At 42.4% G+C, this 25,952-nt stretch overlaps 1 protein-coding gene across 15 annotated transcripts in view; it reads right to left on the reverse strand.

The window, feature by feature from the left end:
- The window catches only part of CELF4 (CUGBP Elav-like family member 4), a 146,123-nt gene that overhangs the window by 119,222 nt on the left and 949 nt on the right, over window positions 1-25,952 (reverse strand). For all 15 annotated transcript variants that reach the window (XR_009725470.1, XM_061353821.1, XM_061353822.1 and 12 more), the window contains exons 2-3: window positions 22,101-22,180; window positions 5,922-6,065 (exon numbers count right to left, since the gene is read on the reverse strand). Coding sequence is in view for 14 of the 15 variants with exons in the window: in XM_061353821.1 (XP_061209805.1) it covers window positions 5,922-6,065; window positions 22,101-22,180 (224 nt within the window). In the remaining variant the exon portion in view is untranslated. The remainder of the gene's footprint in view (window positions 1-5,921; window positions 6,066-22,100; window positions 22,181-25,952) is intronic.

The following is a 25,952-nucleotide window of genomic DNA, read 5'->3' on the forward strand; positions in this document are numbered from 1 at the left end:
TGTCATGGATCGTCATCAGAGAGAGATGGGAGGATTTATCTCACACACTTTTTTGCTACCTCAGGTTGAGGTGGTTAAACTTCAGGCATCTCTGCCACCGGTGAGTAGATAGATACATCCAACAGGCTTATCCACTCTATCCTAGCACGGAAGATTAAGACAAAAATCAGAAAGGGGTGAAGTTTTGCGGCAGAGCTGTACCAACGCAAAAGCTTGCTGATGCACAGCTCCTTCTCCACATCTTGCATCAGGACAGATGCATGCCTGACTCCGATGAGCATCAGCTGAGGAGCACCAGTGTTGCATTAACCGTACAACACAAACGTGGCACTTACTGCCAGTTTTCCTCCCAGAAGTGGTTTCTAAGTGGCCACTGGGAGTCTAGTGGTGTGGGGTGAGGGCATGTGAGGGCTCCACATGTGGCAGCTGCCACACGAAGAATATCCTTTTCTCACAGGAGGAATAGTTATATGGAGAGATGAAGAAACCTTCTCAAAGCCAAAACTCCTGCTAGAAATAGGACAAGGATGTTACTGCTTGTTTTCCCCAGCCCCCAAAAGAACTGCATGTGAAACTGAAGAAAGAGGAGAAAGAAGGATCATTTCTGATGATCCTTTTGAAATAGCATGATCATTACCCTTGCAGAAAGCTTACTCTGAATGAGCTGATGTCCTTCTCATTTTTTGAGTGTTATTTTCTATCCTTGTCTATTATATGTTTTTCTTTGACTTTTCATATTCTTCATTCAGTAATAATAATAAAAATAACAACAACATCCCACACTTCCCACCTCTAACAATTTATATAACCACTTAGCTAATTAATCCTCACAGAATCCCAGCTATAGAAGGAGGTAGGTAAGTGATCAATCAAGCAGTAAAAGGACTCATATTTGGTAAAATCACCAAACTGATGGATTCATGTCTGTTTTACTTAACTGGCCATTGGGAAATATAAGCAAAAATATCTCCCACACCTTCAAGCAAACAAAAGATATTCTGTAAAAAAATCGTAATGGTTTTTCAGATATTTTTTAATGTCTTTGGGAAACAGAATTTTCTGCTTTAAAAATAATATTTAAAGTTAATATTTTTAAGAAACTAAACAAATGAGGGACACATGGATTCATGTGTCTTAGTGTCTTTGTGAAGCCTGATACACAATAGTTTAGATTTCTAAGTTCCTGAGACCTCTGGAAAAATATAAAAAGCTACGAAAAAAATAAAAGGTATAAAAAATCCAAACCTGAGTGTTCATTATTTCTGAATTACCAGGGAGCTCACGATCAGAAATATGGTATCAGCCTTGCTGCAGAGTATTATGGCTTCAAAATAACTTCCTCTTCTGGAACGGATCAGAACAAGTGATTTGCATAACAGGTAGTATACTGTCCCATTTTGGTCGTTTAAATATAATAGCTATGATATGCATAAGACATATTGAGTAAATTTTCCCTGATTTCATAGGGCTAGCTGGATATTTTTAAGTATCTTTCCAAAATAATTTCACAGTATGAATTGAAAAAATATTGGAAGAAGCGATTCTTCCCTTCAGCTTTACCAGAAATATCCTTTCATCTCCACAGGAGCTGGGACAGGGAAGCAGAGGGGGGCACTGGGGCTTTTATGGTCAGCATGGTGGTTGCTTCTGCTCTAGCTTCCCAAGGTGACCACTTAGGATGATGAGTGAGATCTTTCTTGTGCTGGATGTTCCCATATTTGTTGCAGTTATTGTCTACAGTTCACAAACTGCAGCCATTTGTACTTTTTCAGTGCGGGGATTTACTGATGGGAAAGGACTTGCTCCAGGCCAGAGAGCAAATGTTACCACTGCCTACGTTGCCTCTGTACCCATCTGTCCATTTTTACTCACTACCTTTACGCCTGTCCCCTGCTGCAGGATGCAATCAGTCCACAGCTGGAATGTGGCCAGGAGACCACGGCTAACACTCCCACCCCATTTTTTATGCAAACTTGATTTATGACTTTGATCTTATTTTAAATAATTTAAAAATTAAATAATTTATACAGTATCTGTGACTTTCCAAGGCTCCTTTCTTTGTTCTTGCTTTGCTGTTCTGCATTTTCCTATCTTCCCAACCCTTTTTGATCTGTGCACATTTCCTTTTCTGCATGGTGGGGCAGCAGCGGCATGAGGCAGCAGCTAACTACTTGCCACTTTCTTCATAGATGGAAGACCTGCAAGAACTTTTGCCACTGTTGCTTATTTGGACCAGGACTATACTATCACCATTCATAATCTGGATTGATTTTTACGGCCTGTGATTTTGGCCTTGGCCACCCCACTTACGAGGGTCTGAGAAGATGTGCTGCTCTGAGCTGGAGTGTGTGCCTCCAGGTTCATTCTCTACTGGCAGCAAATCAAGGGTAGTACCACTTAACATCAGTCTCCTTCTATCCAGGCTGTGTTCAGATCTATACCTCAAGCTGGCTGTAACTGAGACTGCAGAAACAGCTATCAATACCCAGCTGATGTACATTCACAGCAACCTGACAACAAAAAGGGCTGGTGACCTGTATATGTGAACCAAAATAAATAATAGCCCACTAGAAGGGGTAGTTAAATGAGTATGGGAAAATAGTGCTGAAAAGGAAAAAAAAACACTAAACCAATCCAAAAACCCTGAAACAAATTAGTATAGGGGCTCTGGGAGCTTTAGGGAGCCATGAAACCTGGCTTGCCTTAAGCTGCATACAAAAGAGGTGAGATGGGTCTGATGTGACTTTCTGTGTCACTGAAACAGCACACGGAGTTGGTGCCAAGCTCTGTCTGGTGTGCTTGCAGGTGGCACATGAGGAGGGGAGGTAAAACCACACACTGAGGAGAGCTCCCTTTGCTTCCTGACTTTTGTTTTACCTCTAGATCTGAGTCCATATGGCTGCTGAACCTAAGGACTCTTTGCTTAGCTGATGTGATGCCGCTGCTGCTCTCAAGGTTAAAGTTGCTGAAGCTGAGGTTGAGTGGCTTGGCAGCTAGCAGCAGCAGGGAATGAACTGTGACATGGCCATTTGCTGAGCTGCAAAGGAGGTAACTTAAAGAGGAGCTGGGGCCCAAAGCAGGCCTGGTGGCAACACTAACAACTATCAGTCAAACACTGATGGATGGAGACCCTTACTACCCCTCACTGCTGCTGCTGGTTTGCAAATCCATGGCTGCCTACCAGTCTCTCAAACAGCTCCACTATGTGGGTTTCTGCTGCACTAGTTGATGCATGAAGACCTTTTCCAGGAACTAATCCAGTGCTGGTGATGTGCATTATGCCTCTCTGGGGGAGAGTCAACAAGAAAATGCTGCCTATGGGACTTGGCAGCCTTCTCCATGGGGACGGACCATTAGAAACTCTCATGGGATTGCTTGAGATCTCTTATACGGAGACCTCAGTCAAGCTTAGACTGCAGGAGAATAGCTGGGAGGACAGGTTATGAGTACAAATCGGAGAACCTAGTGCCTCATGCTAGTCTTGGCCTTACTACTAAGCACTGAGGCAGCTCCTAAACTTGTGTCGCTGTCATACCACATGGAGAGACAGCACAAGAGAGAGCTGTGTCCCTGAGGGAGAAGGGAAAATAAATAAATCTGATCACCAGCTTTATTTGGACATGAGGAAATGAAACCACAGGGTCAAACAATTCACCCAAGGTCACACAAGTTGCTGGTGGCAGTGGCATCAGCTGTCATCACTGCCCTGCTCTTGATGTTTCACCTTCCCTCTTCTTGACTTGCCTTAGCTCTTCAACTTCAGTTCAGGCTGAATAAAACTGCTCCCCCCCCCCCTCCCCCCCCCCGTTCCCCTATCGATCCCTTCATCTCCTGCTGGCATTTGTGAGGTGCCAATCACCCTGATATCTAAGAGCCAGCAGTCCAGGTTGGATTAATCGGGACCAAGGAAACGTCACAGAGCCACGGCGCTCCCTTCCTTCTCTTTTGTGTGAGACTGTGAGATGAAGTAGATAGGGAGGCTGATTGAGAGACAGCATCCGAGCACACTCTGGGTGTACAGGCACCACACGGAAATGTGATCCCATCATTTAGACAGCTCTGAAGTCCCCAGGGTAATTGATGTCATCAGCTTGTCATATCCAATGGGTCAAGATCTAAAACTTATTCTTTCTTCCTTATTAGCATATTTACCAGAAGAAAAAAAAGAAAAAAGGGAGGATGGGTCCAATTCTGCTTCCACAGAAATCAGGAAAAATATTCATTAGTTTCCAGTGGAATGAAAGCAGACACAGGAACTGCTTTCACTCTTTCTTCAGTAATAAATCCTCACTCAAGCACCTACCCTCATAATGTCCTGTGCTATCTGGTGAGAAATAAATGGAGGGTGTAAAGGTGCAGGCTGCATCCTCTTTTATATCAGTATTACACTAGATTAGCAATTAGATTAAAAATAATGCAAAAAGGTTTTGGACCAGAGCATCAGGACAGTGATGCTTTTACCACTCTCCTGATCAGTACCTGTAGTGTAACACTGGAGCCACATCTCCTGCCTGACAAACTCTGTAGATATTTGTCCTGAGCTGCCTGTGGGTTTCATCCTGCTAGTTCCTTTGTAACATGGGGGCACAGATACTGCATCCCTCTGCCAGGCTGCTGGCCACTGACCTGGGCTCAGCTGTGATTTACCCTCTCTTATCCTCTTCCTGCAGCTTTCTCTGGCTAGGAGGACCGTTAAAACAGCCAGGCTGGAGAGGGAGAACTCTTCTATCATGTGAGGAGGGGAGCAGAGGACAAAGGAAGAGGTAAAGTCCTTGTGAACAAAAATAAAGAAGGCAAAATGAAAGGAAAAACAGAATTTGTCTAGTAGGGAGAGAATAGAGTGCAGTATAGCACCAGAAGGTGCAGGTGGGAGAAGAACAGGCACTGCTGTAGAGCTCTGTAGCATGTCCTCAGGACTCTACACAGCACACTCAAAGGTTCGGTTGTACAAAGTGTTCAGTGAGGCACAGGACACTCAGCCAAGGCCCTCAAGTTAAAACCAGATCATGTGGATGTGATGGGAAATCTATGCTGCCAACACAACAGAAAGAAATATGTAAGCAGGAAAGCAGAGCCTTGCAGTCAGTGTGCTGGAAAGGAGCACAGGTACACTGGAGTGTGATTCCTGAGCTGGCCCTAAGACAAGGCATGTGGTCTCTGTCATTCAGGAAGGTGTCACTCTGGAAAATGGGATTAATGGCATTTCCCTCCTGCACACAAATCTAGCAGAGTACAAGAGCGACACATGACGCACTGTCACTGCCTGCAAATCTGCTCCAGAGAAGGCAGCCAAAGTCACCTGGCAATGTTGTGTCTGCCTGCTTGCAGAGATCACCTCTACTTTCCTCTTCAGACAGTTCTGACATAGGGCAAAGAATTAAGATAAGCCGAATCCAGGCCTATTTTATCCAAATCTTCAAAGGCTCATTGTGTTTGGATTTGACAGCAATGGCTTATGCCCCATAGGAAGCAACTTGCATAGGTTTTCAAATGATCACAGAGTGGTTACTGCGAGAATTACCTATTGCACCTCTGAGACTTGTCTTCGAGATGCCCTTATCTGGCCTTGATGACATGGCTTCGTATTCTCCCATCATGTAACCAATTTAAAGAAGAAATCTCTGTCTCCTCTGCTCAGTTGTTCCTTTGATCCTGTGCTTTTGTGCAGTTCTACGTGCTATTCATAGAATCATAGAATCATAGAGTCATAGAATCATAAAATTATAGCATTGTTTGGGTTGGAAATGACCTAAAGATCATTCATGGACAGGGACACCTTCCACTAGAGCAGGTTGCTTCAAGTCCAGCCCAACCTGGCCTTGGACAATTCCAGTGATGGGGCATTCACAACTTCCTCAGGCAAACTGTGTCAGTGCCCCACCATTCCCGTGAACATGCACAGAGCCAGTGTCTATACTTACTGCCTGTGCATAGGCGCCATATGCTCCAAACTGGATGGCCATGGGGTTGAACATGCCCATTTGTCCTGCCATTTGCTGCATGCGTCTCATTGTACGCTCCTTGTCCGTATCTGCAAACTTCACCACCAGGCTTGAAGAGGCTCCCTGCAGGACACAAAATAAAAAGAGACATGCAAGGGAATTAGCTTGGTACACATATGCCTATGTCTGACACAGATTTAGTAGCATGGGATCCAGCTGAATCTTATCTTTTCCATGCAAACTCTCAGGACTTTTGAATTTGACCTTTGCAATAGGCTGAGAGCATCAGGAAGGAAGTAAAAGACCCGGGAGTGTAAATAACTGAGGTCAGAAGCCTGGTTCCTAGTTTCCTCCAAAATTTGAGTTTCCAGGTTGTCATTAATGTTCTCTCTGCAGAAGTTGTTTCCTTATTCATTCAATCTATAGACAGCCTTTTGGACCAGCAGGCTGCCCTTACTAGAGGATCTGGACTCAATGCAGCAAAATGTAGGAGCTTTTGCTGAATAAATGTTAGGATTTGAGAACTTATCTATTTTGATGGAATATGTTAGCTCAATGTATGCCAGACCACTTGAGCTGGATCACCCCTTGACGCTGGTGTGTCTTGAAGCCCTGATGTCCAATGAGAAATCTGTACCCCTCGGAGACAAGATTCAGTACCCTGAACAGAGTGTACATCTCATCATGAGGCAGCACTTCTTCAGCACTGTTAAACTAGAAGAGGAAAAATAGTACCTGATGGACCTGAGTTTCTTTTCCATAAACAGTAAGAAATAGAGCCTACCACAAAAGAGCCCACATTTAATGCTAAATGTTTCCAGGAGAGCTTTACAATGTTTGGGTTATGTCTGCAGTCAACACAGGTGGAGAACTACAGATGATCATCAGACTTCAGAAGTCTGTGAAAAATACAGACCTTTAGGGAATGAAAAAAATTTCTGTTTTCCCCCAAATGAGATGAAAGGTCAATAACTGCAACTCTAGAATTTCTCAGAGGAGGCTGAGATGGGAAGAAACTGATCTGCTTAGGAAGGAAGGCACCAGCTTCATGGGTTGGCTGATTCCCCATAGTGCAGTCTCCCTGGGGAAGTAGGGTGCAAGGGCGGGGGGATGTGGCAACAGCCCTGACTGCAGTCAGACAGTTGCCTTTGGAGCTGGGCTGCCACCGACCCTGGGGAGATGGGCAGGTGAGCTGTCAGGAGACTGACAAAGAGCAGCTGAAATTACTGCGTTCCCATGGTGCACATCCCTTTTGACACGGTGATGGAAATACAGTCAGTGGGGAAATTGCCGGCTCAGCCTCCGGCTGTGGTGGTAGGGGAAGACCAGGTCCATACTAGAGGAGCTGGTCTGTTGTGGGGCCCTTGTTTTTCTAATGCAGGTGAGATTGCACAGGAGGAGTGTTATTAACTGGCTCACATACACCCCGACATATCTGTAACCAGAAAAACGTCTCAGTGAAAGCAGAGCTGCTCTCCTACAAATTGGGAATAGCGTAGTAAACCACAGCTATGGTTGTACATATATATAAGTCCAAGCTATGCATATTCAATAGCCTCTCCAGATCCTCAGTTATGAATAAAGACTTAAGGAATTAACTTGCTTAAAAAAAACACCCTAAAACAATCTAAGGCTACACAATGAGCAATGTTCCACTGGATTTGCAGGCTGTTCTGGTAGGAAGTGATTTTCATTGGCAAAGAATCTTTTTGACCTGTTTGTCTCTCTGTAATAAATCTATAACCCACTCATACAATCTGGTGAAGAGCAAGCGGCTGAAAGAAGTGCTTCAGGAAAACAAAGGGATGGAGAGATGAATGCTCTATTCAGTGGTGGAAAACAGTCTACAAAAGGTATTACAGGAGAAAAACAGAAAGAGGGTGAGGGGAAGAGAAAAAAACCCCAAACACTTAGCTAAAATTTTCCTGCATTTCATTTAAAGTCTGGGCAACTTGAATTTTTTTTTTTTTAAATCACATGATGTAGTTATTGATCCTTCCCCAAATCACACTCTTAATTGCAGCTCATCGACAAATGAATATTTTAATGCATACATTTCCTGCTAATTATCACCTGGACCAGTCTTTAATTAGATTTCAGCACTCATTTAATTAACCCTGATCCAAGAGACTGTTTGGTAACCTGAATCTAATGATTTAAACCTATTTGCAGCTGTATTGGAGGGAGGCACTGGTCCCCAGCAGATTCAGCTGTTCAGAGCTGCTGTTGTTGCAGAGCAGAGGCTGCATTATGGTGGGCACAATGCGGCATGGAGGATTTTGAAACTGAATAGACTGAGTGGGTATTCATCTCTGCAAACGGGTTTTGAAGAAGTGACCTGCTCTAGTTAGCAGGACTGAAAAGTGTATACAAGTTAGTGTTTTCTTCTGCTTTCTTCCCTTCTGTTTTCTTTCTGTCTCTATTTGCCCTGGAAGTCTTAGTGACAGAGAACTGCCTCAGGAAATTGTTATTTTCTCACACTGTTGAAAATCAAGATATTACTGTAGATGGCATCATGAAAACATGGGTAACTGCCACATGAAGTTCTTGCCCCTGGAGTGTTCTTCTCTCCTGATGTGAGTCGCAGGGACTGCACAGCAGCCATTTGACCTGATGGGATCGAGGACTACTTCTCATGAGATGTTTCTGCTGGGTTGCCTCTCGCAGCAGGACTTCAGACCTCTTTGAACATCACTGTCATATACACAGGGCAGAAAGGCCATTAGCAAATAGAAGAAAGTTAGAGGCCACACTGCAAAGAAAGAGGAGAAAAATGATGTGTTTTTAAGAGTTCTCTGCAATGACGTGCATGTAAGCAGTTAGAGGTATGTATCCAGTAGGGATGCTGCATTGCACTTGAATATGAAGATTGACCTTGGGATTGACACTTTCTGTATGTAGTTCCTCATGTGTACCCTTCTCATGCGGCCTGAAGTAAATCAGGCAGTAAACTCTATCAGATCACCCAGTGCAGGATTTTTAGCAAAGTGCTGTTTACCTGCAGCAGGACAAGACTACTTTCTACTCCAGTGACTGCTACTAATCCACTGGATAGCATTAGAAATAGCCCAGAGTGGGCCAGATTTTCTATGGGATGAAAACTGCAGAGCCATTCATCTGAACTATATATTGTTTCTGTAAGCAGTTAAATGATGGTGTAAATCAGCTGTTGTCTGCTGACAAAGGCAACAGGTCTTGTCTGCTCAGTCATTTATTAGTAATACATAATCTCCCTTTTGCTCTCTCTGGTTGTTAGACTGGACCTTATATTTTGCCAGCCCCCAAGAGAGTCACAGTGGGTGAGTCAATAATGTTTTAAATGTACTTTGAGATTTCTCTGTTAATTCTGCATTTTACTGAGGGAAGGACCTCTTTATTTCTTTACCCTGCAGATCTACAGTTAAAAAAGAGTATCAACAAAGTGAGCATTCCTGCAGGTGCCCCTGCAATAAGTTATTTGGAATTGGCATTTATCTCCTTTCCCATCAAATCAACCTCTTTTTTCAAGTGCTTTGGTATCTACTGATGAAAAGAGTAATATAAGGGCTAAGTATTATTACGCTTTCCCTATTTTCTCTTGGGCCAGCAAGTCTGCTTAACACAACTATCTTGCTTCCTGTCCTACTCCCATGTGTGGTAATGAATTGCTCCCCTTAGACATCAGAGTCACGTGCTCTCTAGGCTGGCAGGGCGAGGGAAAAGATGGAGGAAAAATCACTCTGCACCACATTCACTTTGTAATCCCTAATCAGAGTCCTCTGTGGGAAAAACTAATTTCCCAGCCTGTCTTGATGTGTGAAATAAAGTCATTCTTGAAAACGGGAGCTTGACAGGTCGCTTGTGAAATTTCATATTCAACTAAAAATAAAATATCCATCCATTGATATTTAATTTAAAGGCGAAGGAAAACAAATATTTTGCCTGGTTGTTGGGACTGTTTCCCATTAGTTATGACCTTCCAAATGGAGTGTATACACAAATTAAGCAAAAGCTTTTCAGGAGACCAAATATTACTGCATGGCCTCAGGGAAAGTTGTTTCTCCCTAGAACAATATTCATAGGAAAAGTTTTGTGAAGGTGTTTCCTTGCAAAATATATGCCTGAATTGTCTTTTCCTGTCATCCCTTTAGGTTTCCTCTGACTCAGTAGGCTACTGATCTCTACAACTTCTTACACGTCTTTTTCTTGCAAAATGGCTGAGTCTCGGCCTAATTCAACAAAGCCATTAAACCATGTTTCACTTTAAGCTTAGTGAAAGTCCCTTTGGAGGTAAGCATATAGCTAAGTACTGTATATTTATGCTTACCTATGGTGGTAAGCATACAGTTAAGAACTTTATTGAAAGGTTGTCTCTGTCATACAGGTGGACTTTTATACCTTGGTTATCTCAAATAGAGGCAGTTAAAGGTTTTGGGCCAAAAAATTTTTTAAAGAAGCTTATTATGTTAAAGGTGCAATGAATGAAACTGTTGAGTATAAGAGATCTGGAGGTGCAGATCCTGTTAACTACCTTCCAAAATGTCAGCCATACACACCAGCTAAAATGCTTAAGTGGATAGGTGTTGCTGGATGCTTCCGGTTGGGGCAATCAGACTACCTTCTTAGGTGTCACCACCTGAATGGGATCGCTTGTGGTGGAAATTTTGCCTTAGGACTCCCTTTGCAAGTGCAAAGTGGAACTGAGAGGATGCTGACCTTTGGCAAGCCATTCAGGGTAGCATTTCTACACAGGGATCCTTGGTATTAGTGCCTTAAAGCCAGAGGAGAATTTCTTTGCTTTGGGCTCTGTCAGATCAGGCTATTTGGTGTGATGCCTTTTAAGTCTGAAAACAAAACCAGGTATTTTTTCTGAAATGCCTGTGTAGCTCTACTGAAAATAGGGCTGCTGAATTAACCGGTGGGGGGTTGACCCCAATCTGGGATTTCAGACAAGTGCAAAACAAACTACCGTCCAATTAAAACTGTAGAGCAGAGGGAATTTTAGCTAGGTAGAAATGTAATTACCCATGCTGGAAGATGGCCAGAAGAACAGTACTAACATCCCTCTCCTCTTATGAAATATGCTATGTTTTTCTGTACTCATGGCTTCAATTTCATGTCTCATCTGAAAGATGAGTATGATGGCAGTCACTAGGAGCTATTACCCCTGTACAGTCCTGAGAGCTGGTTTAGACACACTTGAGATGAGAGTGGCAGAGACGGAACAGGGAAAGGAAGTCTTCATCCAGGGCTGGAGTTACAGAACCTTTGATAATGCTGCTCCCTTAGTAGAGGGTATTCTTCATGCAATGTGTAAGCAGAGAGAGTTGCTGCTGGTACTTCCCTTTAGAAGTCTCTGGAGCTGTAATTTATTTGGAGTGGAAGCTTGACTCAGGTTTTACTTGCCCATACACTACTTAGCAGGTGTCTCTTCTCTCTGAGCTAAAGTTATTGCTTTCCACAGGGCAACAGAATCATTGACTCTGGATGGCGTCATACCTAGTTCTAATTAGAAAGAGCTCAATATGTAACCTGGGTATTAGTATGCCCCTCAAATCAAAGCTACACATTCAAACAATCTGAACTTCAAAGCAGAGTTCCTCAAGCAGCCCTGCATTTTCCAGCTCAGTCTATGTATGATAAAAGTCCTCACAGAATCATTCGCCCTCCTTAATGTGTTATGAAATTGAAAATGTTGTTATACCAATAGACTGGAAATTCTTACCTCCTATTTAGGAATGTGAAAGCAATAAATAATTCTTTTGTGTCTGTTTGGAGAAAAACTTACAATCTATAATTAAAAAAAAAAAAGTTACAGGTTTCCCTTATGCAATAGGAGTAACATGACTGGAAGATAAGTTGCGTTCAGTTCTGTATTTACTAAAAATATACTTCCCTTCAAAATATTCTTACAGCAGTGAATGATGACTGAAATAATTTTATTTTTATAAATTACTATTACTATTGAGAAAATGTTTGGTGGCTGCAGCATAGAGCTCCATGAAAGCTAGTGTCTACTTGATCTCTCTTTCTAGTTACAGGCAAGGATGAAAATAAGAGAATTGGAATCATTTCAGAGCCATAAAGTGAATTGTACATTGTCACAGCAAGGAAACATCACAATCAGGTATGGAGCCCCTGATACTTCAGGGCACTGCTCTCATGAGCTTCACTCTTCCTTAGCAGTTCAGAATGAGATGAAAAACCTAAGATGACTTGGAAAGAAACAGATGTTGAGAAAGGGCTGGCAAGCTGAGCAGATACATTTCAACAGTGCATGTGACATAAAGGAACATTTTAGCAGCATTGTGCTCCAAACATGCTGCATATGACTTGTCATCCCAGACCGCTGTCATGCTCTATGACGTGGTGTAAAGTGTGTTGCCTGATTGGCATAGTAAAGAGTGTTTGAATTTTTTGCAGCATATTTAAACTGAAGATCTCCTAGCGCTGCACAGCAAATTAAAGGTTCATTAACGGATAAACGATTCTGCCTGCAGCATGGTATCACTCATGCTTTAGTGCTGTGAAGCAGGTGGTCAGGTGAAGCTGTAAGAGTGTAAACTCAGCAAAGCTCTGCTGGTTTTGGTGGAGCAAGAAGGTGGTTTATGTTGAAGGATCTGCCCTTACTGTATTCCACTCCACCAAGACTGAAACGTGTATCCCTGCTGCTAAGCTAAGACTTTCCTGTGAGCACCACACAGACCTTGGGAATGGGAAGTCAAGCATATTCATCTACCTGATTTCACTTGCCAGGGGATATCTGAGGCAAAGATATTAGTGTCCGGTAGGTTGTTTTGAATTTGTAGACTGTGGACTTCAACTGAGGGTATTCTCTGAAAGATGATCTTAATACTTGTACTTTCAAAACTTGTTTTGACTTTTGCAAAACTCGTTTTGATAATCACTTAATGTTGTCTGTATTCTAGATAGAGGTAGCAATCTACCTGTTACTGAGGTCTCTCTGTTTTCCTTACAATATATGTTATCAATCCAGATGACACACTTGAGGAAGCCTGGGAAGGAACGGATTAAAAGGAAACAAACCAAAGTATCCAGAGTGATTTAGTGTTGGTACAGAGCCCACTTAAATCAAAGGGAAGATCTTTGGAGCAAAATATGGAGGAAGGGAAGAGAGAGCAAGAAAGAAGCCCCTAATCTAAGCCCCTAAGATCTAATGCTGACATCCTCGTTCCTGTCTGTGGTGGGGAAAAAGCATGTCCCTGTTAGAGTGAATAGTGATGCCCAGTGAAGGGTGATGCCCTCCAGTAGGGCTGGAACACCCCTGCACTCCTACTAGGCTGGGACTGGTTTATGCCTCTCATGCTTATCGATGTCTCTGGTATCACAGAAAGGTCAGTTCTTGTGAATTATTCTAGCCCTTAGAAGTCCTAATCTTATCCAAATGAGATGAGTGTTGAGTGCAGTGGGCCTTGCAGGGGCTTCTGCTGGCACCAGTACTTGGGCAATGATTGGCAATGGCGCTGTCCTGCTCCCACTTTCTCCTGTCCACCTCCATGACTATTGATTTAGTTCCCAACTTCCCTTGGACTCATAAAGAGACATTACAGTGCCAGTTAAATCCTTTTGTCTAGGCTGAGGCCATGTGCCTCATAAGCAGCTATCCCTCTTATCCCATTTGGAGGCAATGAATACTGCAGTTCAGGGGGATCAAGGAAGCCCTCAGAAGACAGCGACTGAAGCCTGTCACATCCCAATGGTCTCTTTGCTATCTTGCTGGATGCCTGTGTGGCTATGATGTTGTGGCTTGAGAATTAAAGAGCATCTTTGGCGCCAGTATGATTCATACCCCCTGTCAGGCAGCCAGACTGCCTGTATTTCTGTTCTGGGACCCTGAGACATGTGATTTATTAGTTCATTTATGCAACAAGGGAAGAGGCAGGGAACATGGTCTTACGATTTTTTTTAATGGAAAGAATTAAGGGAAATGGGGTAACCCCAGGAAACTGCTGGCTCAAATGTGCTAGAACCTGCTGTCTTTGTGGCAGCAGTTGGGTAGGATGGCCTATAAGCCTTAGTCCCCTTCCATCCAGAACCCACTGACCAAAGGAAAACAAGGCTGAGCTATCAAGAGCCATTGGATTTGATGGAAGAAATTCTTTCAAATTAACACCTAGATATTCACATCCATTGCTTCTTTCATCCCAAAGGATGAAAGAATAACTCATGACTTTCTAAATAGTGTTTCAGTAGCATATTCCGAAAAAATCATTCATTGCTGGAAGGAGGGCCAGTTCTGCTGCTGTTGAGCTAAGAATGGGTTCCTGATGTATTAGTTTTTGATAGAAAGAATGTATGTGCTGTGCCTTAGTCTGAGTTAAACAAGCCAGTCTGTGTGTTACACAAAGGCATTGCATGGAGTGCATGTTCTTAGGAAGCAGAATATCAACAGTGAGGACAAAAAAAAAATGGGTCTGAGTTGGCATCTCTATTCTCTTCCATTAGTTTCTTCAACATCAACAATGTAAAACAAGGACTCAGCCTTCTGCATTAACTTGAGCAGATGGACATGCATTGATGATATTCCGGGGAGCCTTAGACTTTATGATTTTGGGCAAGTAACTTTAGGGCAAATTCAGCTGTAAGGCATGAAGGGCAGTTAGATGCTGGGCTCTAATCAACTTTCACCCAGAATTACCTTTGAAAATCCTCCCTTTATGTTTCTGTGATCATGTAAAACTGAATTTTCATGACTTTATTTCTATTTACTCTAACAGCCTGAGGGGGTAAGCGACTCTATCTCTCTACTGACTGTCACAAGGAGGCTTTTATTAACTGAGAACTTGCACCCATGCTAGAACCTCAATGAGAGTAAATTTTGTTGGTTAATTTATACTCTGAATCATGGCTCGTTTAATGGTTATCTGTTTGTATTACTGGTTTGTCTAAGGTTCTGTTGACGTTACCTGGATATTTTAAAGACAACCTTGGGAAGAGGTGATGGACTGATGGCGTCATGTTTGACCTCCTACGTTTTCTACATTTAAGTAAATACTAAGATTTAGATGCTCAAGTATTTGCTGGTTATGATTTATCTAGTGGGATTAGGAATAAGAATTGCTGTGACTTTGGTTGCCAACTGCATAAATATACTGATTGTGTGTAAGACCAGTTCGTTCCCAGACATTGTGTTGTTGCTTCTTTTGCTTATCTCTTGTGTCTTGTCCCTTAGAGACACACTTGGATGACCTAATTGCCACCATTTGGGGCATCTGTTTTACACCATCAGTTAGTTTAGACAGACATGTGTCTCTATGAGCTCCTAGTCTCTCTCCATTCAATGTAAGAGAAGCATAGATGGTAAGACTATGGACAACCCAGAAGTTTTATGCTTTGATCAATAATTTGACGTAATTTAGCGAGGTCAATCCTGGCCTTTAGCTGGTAAGCTGCTGAGTCTGGGAACTTCCCTGTAAGAGGTTTGCATGGTGGTTAGCACACAGTACTTCCATGTAAGATCAACAATAACCACTGAACTCTACTGTTTCCAACAGTAGCAGGGTGAGAGGAAATCCCCGTCTAAGAGGGTGAAGAGCATGCTCGTGATGAAGTGAGACCTGCAAATATGAAGCTGTGGCTTCCTGAAGATGTGTCTTGCTGCAAGTGGAATATGCTGCAAGTTTTGAACTGGAGTTGAACTCCCTCAACTTTGTGGAAATAACAAACCTTTCTTACGAGCACTAAAGACTGCCATGAGCCTGAAGGGAGAATGGGAGTGTGCAGCTGGATGTGCACGCATATTTGTGAAGAACACAGGAGAGACAAGGAAAGTTTCTCCTATGAAAGAAATGATCTAATTTAAAGCAAGTCCCTCATGGGAAGAGCTGTGACAGAGGCTGCTCTGTTCCTGTTAATTTTCACAGTGCAGCTGTCAGCGGGTCTGTAAATAGTACTCCGCGAAGCCAACACTTCCTATCCACACATCAACCATTCAATTAACAGAAGAACAGAAGAAGGAAATAAAGTGCACCACAGCCTTCTATCACGGCTTTGATGTTTCCCAGCAATTTATGAAAGTGTACACAAATCTAATTACAAGCCCCACTGCTTCCCATTTACATGGAGCTCCTCAAGTTCAGAGCTGTTTATATCAAAATAATTGTTAAAAATACCTCAGCTGATCCATGGCATTGTGGCCCCCCACTCACCGGAGCTGCCACGCTGCTCCTCTCAGGGAGTTTCTGCCGACTCAGCGCTTTGGTGCCAGCCTGCGTGCATCATAACAGCCGCTTCCCGCCGCTCCGCAAGCGAGGCGCCCTGCATACAACTTCATCATGCCCACAAAGGCCTATTTTCCTTCTTTCTTCCACCTGCTCAGAGCTCCTTCTGCAGGCTCTCACTGCTTTCCCTCCCATCCCTAATTCACCTAGATGCTCCTCTGCTGTGTTGACAGGGGGTGAGAACAGCTGCTCAACCAAGATCTGCGATGAGGCCGTGTCTGAAGGCAGCTTTGTGGTGCTTTGCAAAGTTGTAACTGCACCATAGCAATGCACAGCAATAATAACAGCAGTCACAAATTAGAGCTAGGGCTGTTCCCTTTGCCAGGGTGACTGAACGCTCAAGCCAGGAACATGAGAACTGATACCCCGTTTGCCATTAGTTTGGAATAGGGCCACTGCACATGCTGTTCTGCCAACGACGCTTGTTTCCTGGGGTAATTGTTTGATCATTGCATATTTAAGTCACTCCCACCTGGTAAACAGGTGAAAAAATTCCACCAGCTTAATTAATGGCAAAACTTTCTGATGGTATGAGAGGGTAGATAGTGCATTGTATAAGGCAAGAAAAGAATCCTTTCATCTGACTATAATCAAATTTCTCTGGGTATTTTAGTGCTAGTCAGACTTCCAAAGGACATGGTGGGTGGAGGCTGAAAGTCAACCTTCTTCAAAGTGTTGTGTCATTCATACACTCTTAATTAATAAAAAAATATTAGATACAACAATTAGAGATCTAATCAGTCTGTAGCCTAAGAACACTGAGCCATAATTGCATAATTTGATAGAGGTGGCCCCTGAGCAGAGGCTTGAAGTTGGTTTTGTCATTTGTGTTGATAAGAGCTGCACAGAAAAATGTTGAGATGAAAACCCCCAAGTTACCAAAGTTTTGGGTTTTAGACTTTTTTTTTTTTTTTTAAGTTCAGCTAAGTGGAATCTTTCTCTGAAAAGCAGACATCTGTTCAGTGCTTGTATCCAAGTCCTGAATTCCCCTTTCTTTTCACAAAACCAAGGATTCCATTTGAAAAGTAATTTTCATGGAAGATGTTCAGCCAGGCATAGATAGACTTGGGATGTTATTGCCTGGGCGCAGAAGAAATGCTGTGGTTTGACCAAGATGCTGCAGACTTCTACATAAAAAAAGAGGACTTGGCCTGTGTGGTGTTGGAAGCCACTTTACAGGGTTCTGGAGGTCTTAATGCCCTTAAATGTCATGAATTGAAGAAAGATATAGAATGAACGTAGTGCTGAAAATTAGGGTGTTATACAAGTCAACAGTACATCTAACAGATCAGAATTCAGAATACTCAGATGTGGGATGTCTGTTTTCTGAATCCCAAATTGTTTTGCTTGGGCAGCAAGCGCCCAATGTAGGATTTAGTTCCCCTCACACTGGATGTGAAGTTAGGTGTCCACTCTGAGCTGCACAATCAGTTCAGCTCCTTCCATACTCAGCTGGGAGACAGATGCCCCCATGGCTCAGTCAAGCCAATCTCAAACTACATGTTTGAGGTACGTGTGAGGAATCACCATCAGACAAGAGGCCAAGTCAACAGCTTTAATATCTGACTTGTAGGTGGCTAATACCTGCTGGTATAGAGTCACCCGAGGTCTACAGCTTCAGCTCTAGCTGTGGCAGTGACAAGTGCAGCAGAATAATTTCAGGGTGGTAAAAGCAATTGTAGGCTCCGAGACAACTGCAGGAAACAAGTATTTTTAGTTTTAAGAAGTATGGGTCCTTTTTCATTCTAAGTTGCACTTTGGATGAAGAACATTATTTTGGAGCTGCCAGACCACGGGAATCTGACACCTCAAGTTAACTAAAAAGCACATTTCTATTTGGGTTTTGGTATGACAGATTTCAAAATGTATTTCTGTAAAATAGAATTCCTCCAGAGGTATCTATTTCTTTTTATTGATTATAGTAGAAACTTAGACGACAAACACTTAGATGACAACCTCCAACATAGTTCCTTAGCTTCTGGATGTTTCAAATTAGGAGAGATGAGTCCCACCTCAGCTATTCAGTGTAATGTTGTTATTGAGATCTCCAATATAATTAATGAAAGGGACAGGCATGCCCAGAAGGTGATTTAGCTTATCCTAGCACAGACGGATAAAGGGAAGAATGCACAAATATATAGAAATGTCTCTCTCTCTTTCCTTTTGTAGGAATGCTAGATGATAACTAGAATATATTACAAACTTTTAGACTGTTAAAGGTAAATCAGATGAATCACATTCTTCACTTCTCACCTGTGTGCAGAAAAAGTAGATAAACAATAGTGTTCTTCCCCTTCCAGGAGTCAATTCATAACAAAAGAGTTTCTGAAGTGCCACAGTGGGGGAGACAGTGAGAAAGATGCAACAGTAGCATAGTTTTTAACCCTGTGTACATTCTGGGTACAGGATAAAGGATACTGTGATTTAGGAATGCATGACGACATGTAGAGCAGAGTTTATTCTGTGTGGGTAGATGGGCAAGTCCATATCTTAGATGCTTTAGATGTGCTTTACAGAACAACTCTTCAACATCTGGCTGATGCTTATCTATGAAGACATGGAGAAAAAGAGAAAACCAAGATGAAGATGATGTCTAGATAGGAGCATGACTGACAGGTAGGATGATAATGTTGTCCACATTGTTTGAGAATGGAGGCAGAGGAGAGAGGAGAGAAGCCTGATCTGACAGCTAGACGTTCATTAGGGGATGCTGGAAAGACAGGCCAAGATTTTAGTTTGGTCAGGAGTCAGTCTTGCAGCAGAGAAGTTGGATCTGCAAGCTGTCACTACAGAACAGTAGCTGAATTTGTATTGGCAGACAAGGCTGCTAGGGGTATGGCTTCGATGAAGAAGGGAAAAGAATCACGTGAAGAGACCTGTATAAACAGGCCCCCATATTGTTGCGGAAGAGAGACAGAAGGTGACAGAGTGGCCAAGCTAAAAGTAAAAGTTATTATAAATAGATGCAAAAGTACATTATGATCTCTCATAAAGGAGGACATGGAGGTCATGTGAAACACTATTATAAAGCTGATGAGTTGATAGGCAATATGATTAAAAAAAAAAAACAAACCAAAAGCTCTTTTGGCAGGCAGGTACTGAAGGAACTTTGGGCCTGCTCAAAAGCAAGGGGTTTGGGGAAAGTTATATTTAAAATTAACTGGTTGTGTGAAAATTGTAAAGCTGCAGATCTGTTTGGTCGGGCCTTAGGAGAAACAAATGCCTTACATAGAGAAGTGGTCTTGTGATGGATGGTGGTCAGGCACCTGTCCAAGGAAAGGTTAATTAAAAAAAGAAAAACAACCCCCAAAAAAACTTTCACAAAAGAAAGTTGCCTTTTGAAACTATTAGGCAACATATGTTGTGTGAACAGGAAGTCACAGTAGAGCAATAATCCTGACAGCTGTGGAGAAACAGGAGTCTGCCGCAGGAACGAACGGCTCGAGACCTGACAAGAATGATGATGGATGCCCCGTTGGTAGTACACAAGGACACAGCAAGAGACGTTTAAATTGGCTGAACCACAGGAACAACTCTGAGTTGGCATCGCAGCCGGACAAATGAGGCCAGTCCTAATGGTGAGAGAAATGGGAGGGGGGACTGAAGGAAGATGGCAGCAATGCACCCCTCCTTTCCAAGGACGAGGGCTACATCGCCATCTCACCACGAGGTGGCTGCATTTCCCTGTGAACATTTAAGCCCTGAAAGAAGCTGTATACCCTGAAGCACCATGAAAATGAGAATGGGAGCGGAGATCTGCAGGATATGGCCCATCTCATTCAAAACGACTGAGAAATTCCGAGGTTCTGTGAAAAAAAAGCAAACCTGTGTTCCAAATCTTGATCAAGTGGTGGTCATTCAACAAGTCCTCACTAGTCTGCTGAACTGTGGTAACTGCCCATGCGCTTGAATGCAGTTCATGGGACATACAAGGTAACACCACATAACGGAGATTATAATGAAGAGGATGAACTTAATTTTCTAGTTGCTTCTCCTGTAAACTAAGAGTAGGTTTGTGGACTTTCTACAAATTCCACAATTTCCATGAATTGCTGAGGTTCAGCCAATTCATGGGAACTTGTCAAGCCATGGGAACTTGATTGTGAGCCTGGGATGTGTGTCTGGTAAAGAGTTAAATTGTGATACTTTTTTCAGATGCTCATATTAGTTATTCATGAACATTTCTATAGAGGTATTTCAGCCAAATAAGTCAACAGTAAAAATGGTGCCATAAGAACCCGACCCATGAAATGGCCAAATTCTTCACAGTTTTGCACATTCTAAGCTCAGTTGGTATCAGCAGGATTAAACAGAAATTTGCTCCCAAGTTGTTGAGAAACGTTTTGTTTTTTGTTTTTTTTTTTTTTTTTCTTATGTAAAATGTGCTGAAAGTAGGATGGATAAGAGCTGGGGAACAATAAGGATATTTTGGGTACCCTACATCTAGATAAAATCTTCAGCTCTTTCTGGGTATTGTCTGATTTACCCTGTCTTCCTGTCACTTCTGTCAGAGGAGTTTGCAAGACTTTTGGAACAAAGACTGGCTTTTTCTTACTCTTTTTTTGTGGTACCACACCCTGTGGAACTCCAGTTCCTTATCTGCCTTTATAGACACCCCTACTTTGTGTCCAAGTCTGAAAGAAAGTCATTAAAAGCACCTCTTTGAACTGTCTCAGGGAAGATGCCCATTACATTTCATTATGAGATGTCAACATCAAGCTCAACATCTTGGTTCTATTGGAAAGAATCTTTCAGAAAGAGAAACCTAAAGGTATCGCAATACTTCCAAAAATTGAGACCCCTATCATTAAGGAGATCTTTTCAGTACTATCAATGGTAAATATGTGCTATTTTTAAACAGATTTGTCTAAGATGGGGTTCAAAAAAATGAGATCTTGATGATGTGCTGCATTTAGAAACCTTTTCCCCTGCAAAGAATATTCCATTTTCATCCCTGCAAAGATCTAGAGACAATCTGCCAGGCCCACTTTAATCTTACTTGGATAAATTAATGAATTTACATTAGAGTCTTTTACTGAAAGGGAGATTTTACACTGTTAAATATCCTTTATTGAGTTTTCCTGTGTCTTTTCCAAATTGTCAGCGTGCTTCTTAGTCTTTCATGATTTACACTGTGAATAATTAATAATAAAAATAATATACTATTATAATAAACCAAAACATATTGCACCAGATTGCCCTTCTAGCTGACAGTGGCTTGTCTTAACATTCCTCTGGGTCTGTGTGACAGTGTTTAAAACTCTTTTTGCATAGAAAATGCATCTTCATTTCTACTTTCCTGAAGTATCAGGTTCAAACCACATATTATTAGATATTTGTACAAGTGGAATGATCCCTCAAATGTTTCCTGAAAGATGCATTAGTTAGTCTGACTGTCTTTCAAAAGTTGAATGGAGGGACCACACTTACGCTACACTTTTGTAGTAGCAGTGAGAGGTGCCCATTACTGTGTGGTTTGTCTCTAGCTTCTAGTGAACAACCTGCTGTCTGCTGAATATATTGGCAAAAGGCTGTCTAAGCTTCATGTAGAGGCAGGGATTCTTTGGGAAGGGAGAAAAAGAAGCTCTTAGACAAAGGTTTCTACTTCATCCTTCTGAAACTTGGAATGTTACACTTACACTGAGTTTTACTGAAAGTTTTTGACATCTGTGAACCATATGTCATTTTTTTCTGGTTGTCAAAACTGCAGGTAGCAGAATATAACACCCCTTGGTCTTCTGCACCTATGTGAAACAGTGACATCCTGGCCTTTCCACTGATGAGTTAAGAACACCTAAAGCCCTACATGCCTGAGCTGTTACCCATCCTTCCTGGAAGATGTGCTGCAGAACACAGATAAACCAGCCCTCCTCCATCAGGCCACAGGGAAGCAAATACTGGACCAATCCTCACTTGCCCGTGTCACAGAGCTACTCACCGGCATTGTCTGGCTGCCATGCAAGGCATTGATGGCTGCTTGGGCCTCTGCATGTGAAGAGTATTTCACAAATGCACACCCTGGAAGAAGAAATAGAAGAACATAAGAAAAGTTGCATGGGTACCATGACAGTCCACCTAGCTGGATGTCCTGACCTCAGAACTGGCAAATAAAGGTGGTAGTGGAGAAAGTATAACAAGTTAATGTGCTCCTGGTTATTCTTTTCCAAAGTCCAGTCATCAGCAGCCTGAGAACCTCTTAAGGCAAAGCTCCATCCAGAATTCCCACACTTTGTGTAATGGGCACTGATGGAGACAAACTTAGCAAGTACATTTTGAAGCCACTTATGTTTTGACCTCTGCAGGTTCCCATGGCACATTGCTGCACAATTTTACCACTTACTGTGTGAAAATGAGTTTTATTTATATTGGACTTAATGTTAAATGCTTCTCCCTCTGGGGTTGTGAGAAACAGTAAAGAAGTGTATAAAAGTTATCAGAAAGCTAAACATACTTGTTGCAAACAAACACAAGTCAAATATACAGAAGTCATTCAGGTTACTCCAGACCCACAAGGTACCTTATCATACCACTGTCTGGTAAATAGCCTGTTTTGGTCATAGTTTGTTTTGGCTCCAAGCAGCTTTTGTCTGACATAGTCTAAAAGCTTCTAATGAGACAGAGGGATGAAAGATCTGTATGTGATGATTATCAGCTCAGCAGCACCAAAATTTGAATCTTAGACTTTCATAGCTGCAGAGCCAGTGCTTGTATAGGTGCTCTCCTCTGGACATTAGAGAAACGTAGGCAGTGCATCCCCAGCCTTCATTGCCACGTGAGGACTTTCATACCAAACTCTTACGTAAGGTTTTAGGGCAGAAAGATGCTTTTAGGAATACATGCCAGTGTGCAGAAATGATCAACACTTCAAAGGGTCACATGCACCACTAGAGTGGGGGAAAGTATTGCTAACACTCTTAGCTACAAGCAAACTGACTCAGAGAGAGGAAGAGTAATTTCCATATGCTAAGGCGGTTTTTGGAGCAGATTGGGAGAGATCTGAGAAGTTCTGGCTTCCATCCCCTTCTATTACTACTAAAGATGTTTGAGCTTTTAATCAATTTGTGAAGCCCTAGCTATTTCCCTGAAGGGGTGCAGATCACTGCACAGGGAGTGGCAGTCCTAACAATGGGACAGCTCTCCTTTATCCTCTTTGCAGACTCTTTAGAAAGTCCACACACACCTCTCAGAACCATACAGTGCGGGGTAAAAGCTGAAGCATTAGAACACCCCATTTGCAAATATGAAGAATGAACACCAAAGGTCCCCAACATCATCACTGCAGACTGAGAGAAGTGAGATTGATAAAAGCAGCTATCACCCCTTCTAAAAATAAGCAGACATAGGAAATTAGCTTACAGTTAGGAGCCCTTCACATTGCATTACTCTCTCAGCACTGTGCTCAGACTGCATTTCAGGAAAAGCACAATGATTGTTGCTAATAGTTGGATCTAATTTATAAGGAGCTGAGAGGAGACAATCATGAGAAAATGAGATAGATAAACTTCAGCTGGAAACAATAGGGATCAATTATGACATAATCTCAGCCCAGCATTCCCCGCTCCTGAGATACTGTGCCTTCCTCTTCATTAATCAGAGATAATCCAGAATTAGGGTGTTTAATTATTTGCAGAGATTCTTTTATACTTTCTGCCTCTAAAAAGAAGATGCTGATTAGCAAATATACAAAAGCTTTCCAGCTCCAGTCACCCATTGCATTTAGGGCAGGATTTTTGGCTGCAGTGTTGCTGTCATGCTGAAAGCTTCACTCTCTTCAGGTGGAATTCATCCCTGTGCTGAGGAACCTGGCAGATCAGCGGAGCTGGATAAAGGTGGGAATAAAAGGAGTAGAAGGCATTTATCTTTTTTAATAGCCAAGATGTTAATGATCTCCCTCCTACTGCTGCCAGTAGGTTTTGAGGTAGCTGGACAAAGGAAGATTCAGCTTTTACTGGTGAATGGTGGCAAGTTAATAACAGAGATCCCAACTTTTTTTTTGTCCTTTTGTTTGTGTGTTCAGTGTGATGGCTTCTGTACACAACACCAGATGTGCACAGAATCTTCTTCCTTCCCACTGACTACAGGACTCATGAGCCATGGGACATGAGGCATGCTACTCTCTTCAGAAAAATCGTTTCTCTTTTTCAGGAGCATCTCTGACCTTTGAAGGGGTTTTGACACACAGATATATAACCTGTGTGGAACAGGGACATAGATGTGCCTAAGTTTTTTTTGTTTCCTTACTTCCAGATTATAGAGCTGGAAGGGCTGTTCTTACTGTCTTGTCAGCTCGGACGAGACTGCAGAGTCAGGGCCTAAGGTAATAATTGCAGAGGGTGTTAAGACTCCTCGTGTGGAACTTCTGGGAAAATCTTTGCTTTCTGAGTTACTGAACAAGACAACTGCTGAATAGAGGGAAAAAAAAGGGTGGTTGGGGGAAGATGCTATGCAGACAGCAGCAATGCAGTCCCTGCAGGTCCTGCTGGCTTGCTCTACTGGATCCACTTCAGCTTCCCTACCTGAGGACTCCTTCACAGGATGGTTGGATGGGATTGAGGTCTATGGGATCTGAATTATCTCTGGCACTTAGACAGTCTGTTAAGATATTAATTTAGGTAGAACTTAAGCCTTACGGGCTTTACACAAAATAAGTAGCTGACAAGCCATGTGTGTCACATATTGGTTTCTAGCAGATGGAAAACATTACAGACTGGGAATAACTTTGTGGGAGATGTGGCTTGCCCGACTGTCTTCTAAGATAAGGGCACTAGCCTTAAGTTTTCTGTTGGATTGACTGCTCCTTGTGTGTGTCTGCGTGTATGTAACTCTGTGTGTGTAAATTAGGAGCTTCACATTCTCAGTAAATAGCACCAGCAAATGGAAGCTGGTAATATTAACTCTGTCAAGGCTCAGTATTGATCCTGAACAGCTCAGTGAAATCCAAGGCTGAGACTGCAGCCCGCTAGCACTAATAATTAAACTGGTTAGCAATATGGAGCTGCCACTCAGATTCAGACTTGTAATGAAATCGTTTAAGATAAAGATAAAAAAAGATAGAGCAAGTATGAATACAACTCTGTGGGTTGGATTTACTTTGAAATCTGTTTCATACAGATCTTAGACTTTATTGCCTTTATTATTACTCTGTTTAACTCCTTTGTCATTAGATTTTGTTCCGTACAATTGTAAGTGGAGGCAGACAGATATACATTTTTGCTCTCCTACAATTTACTGATTTGTTCAGTGAATGAAGTGTTTAACTGCCTGCCGTTGTGATGGTTGGAGGTCTTCTAGTCCAACGTAGCTTACTGCTTTCCAGTGGGGCAGCCCCTGTCTTTGGGTCTCATGGGAACTAAAGTAGCTATCTAATTGAAGGAAGGTGCCCACGGTTTACTTTCAGCCCTTTATATCAGGAAGGCTGAGCTTGGCTGCTGTATCTCAAACAGCTGCCCTGTAATGTTGGTGTGAAGTCTTTTTTGTCCGCCAATGATTTTATGGAACAACAATACCATTTTCCAGTGTATCACTATGATTTGGATTTTTTGCCTTCCCGCTGCAAAAATATGCTGGCTAGTGTTTTCACATGTCAAAATATCCATTGAGATATGAACTGCACCTGCAGAACTGGTCTCTTCTCTGGTGCTGCACATTCCAACACAGCTTATGATATATTATACGCAGATCAATATTTAATGGACACATTGCACTGTAAAGAGGCAAGGGCTTCCTATTCAAATTGAAGTTACTTTATCTAGAGACTGATGGGGGAAAAAAAGACCCTCCTATTCAAGAG

The sequence above is a fragment of the Neopsephotus bourkii genome, unplaced genomic scaffold, assembly GCF_033783945.1.
Source record: "Neopsephotus bourkii isolate Nb327-2 ecotype Australia unplaced genomic scaffold, CSIRO-AGI_Nbou_v1 NB_700, whole genome shotgun sequence".
Taxonomy (NCBI): domain Eukaryota; kingdom Metazoa; phylum Chordata; class Aves; order Psittaciformes; family Psittacidae; genus Neopsephotus; species Neopsephotus bourkii.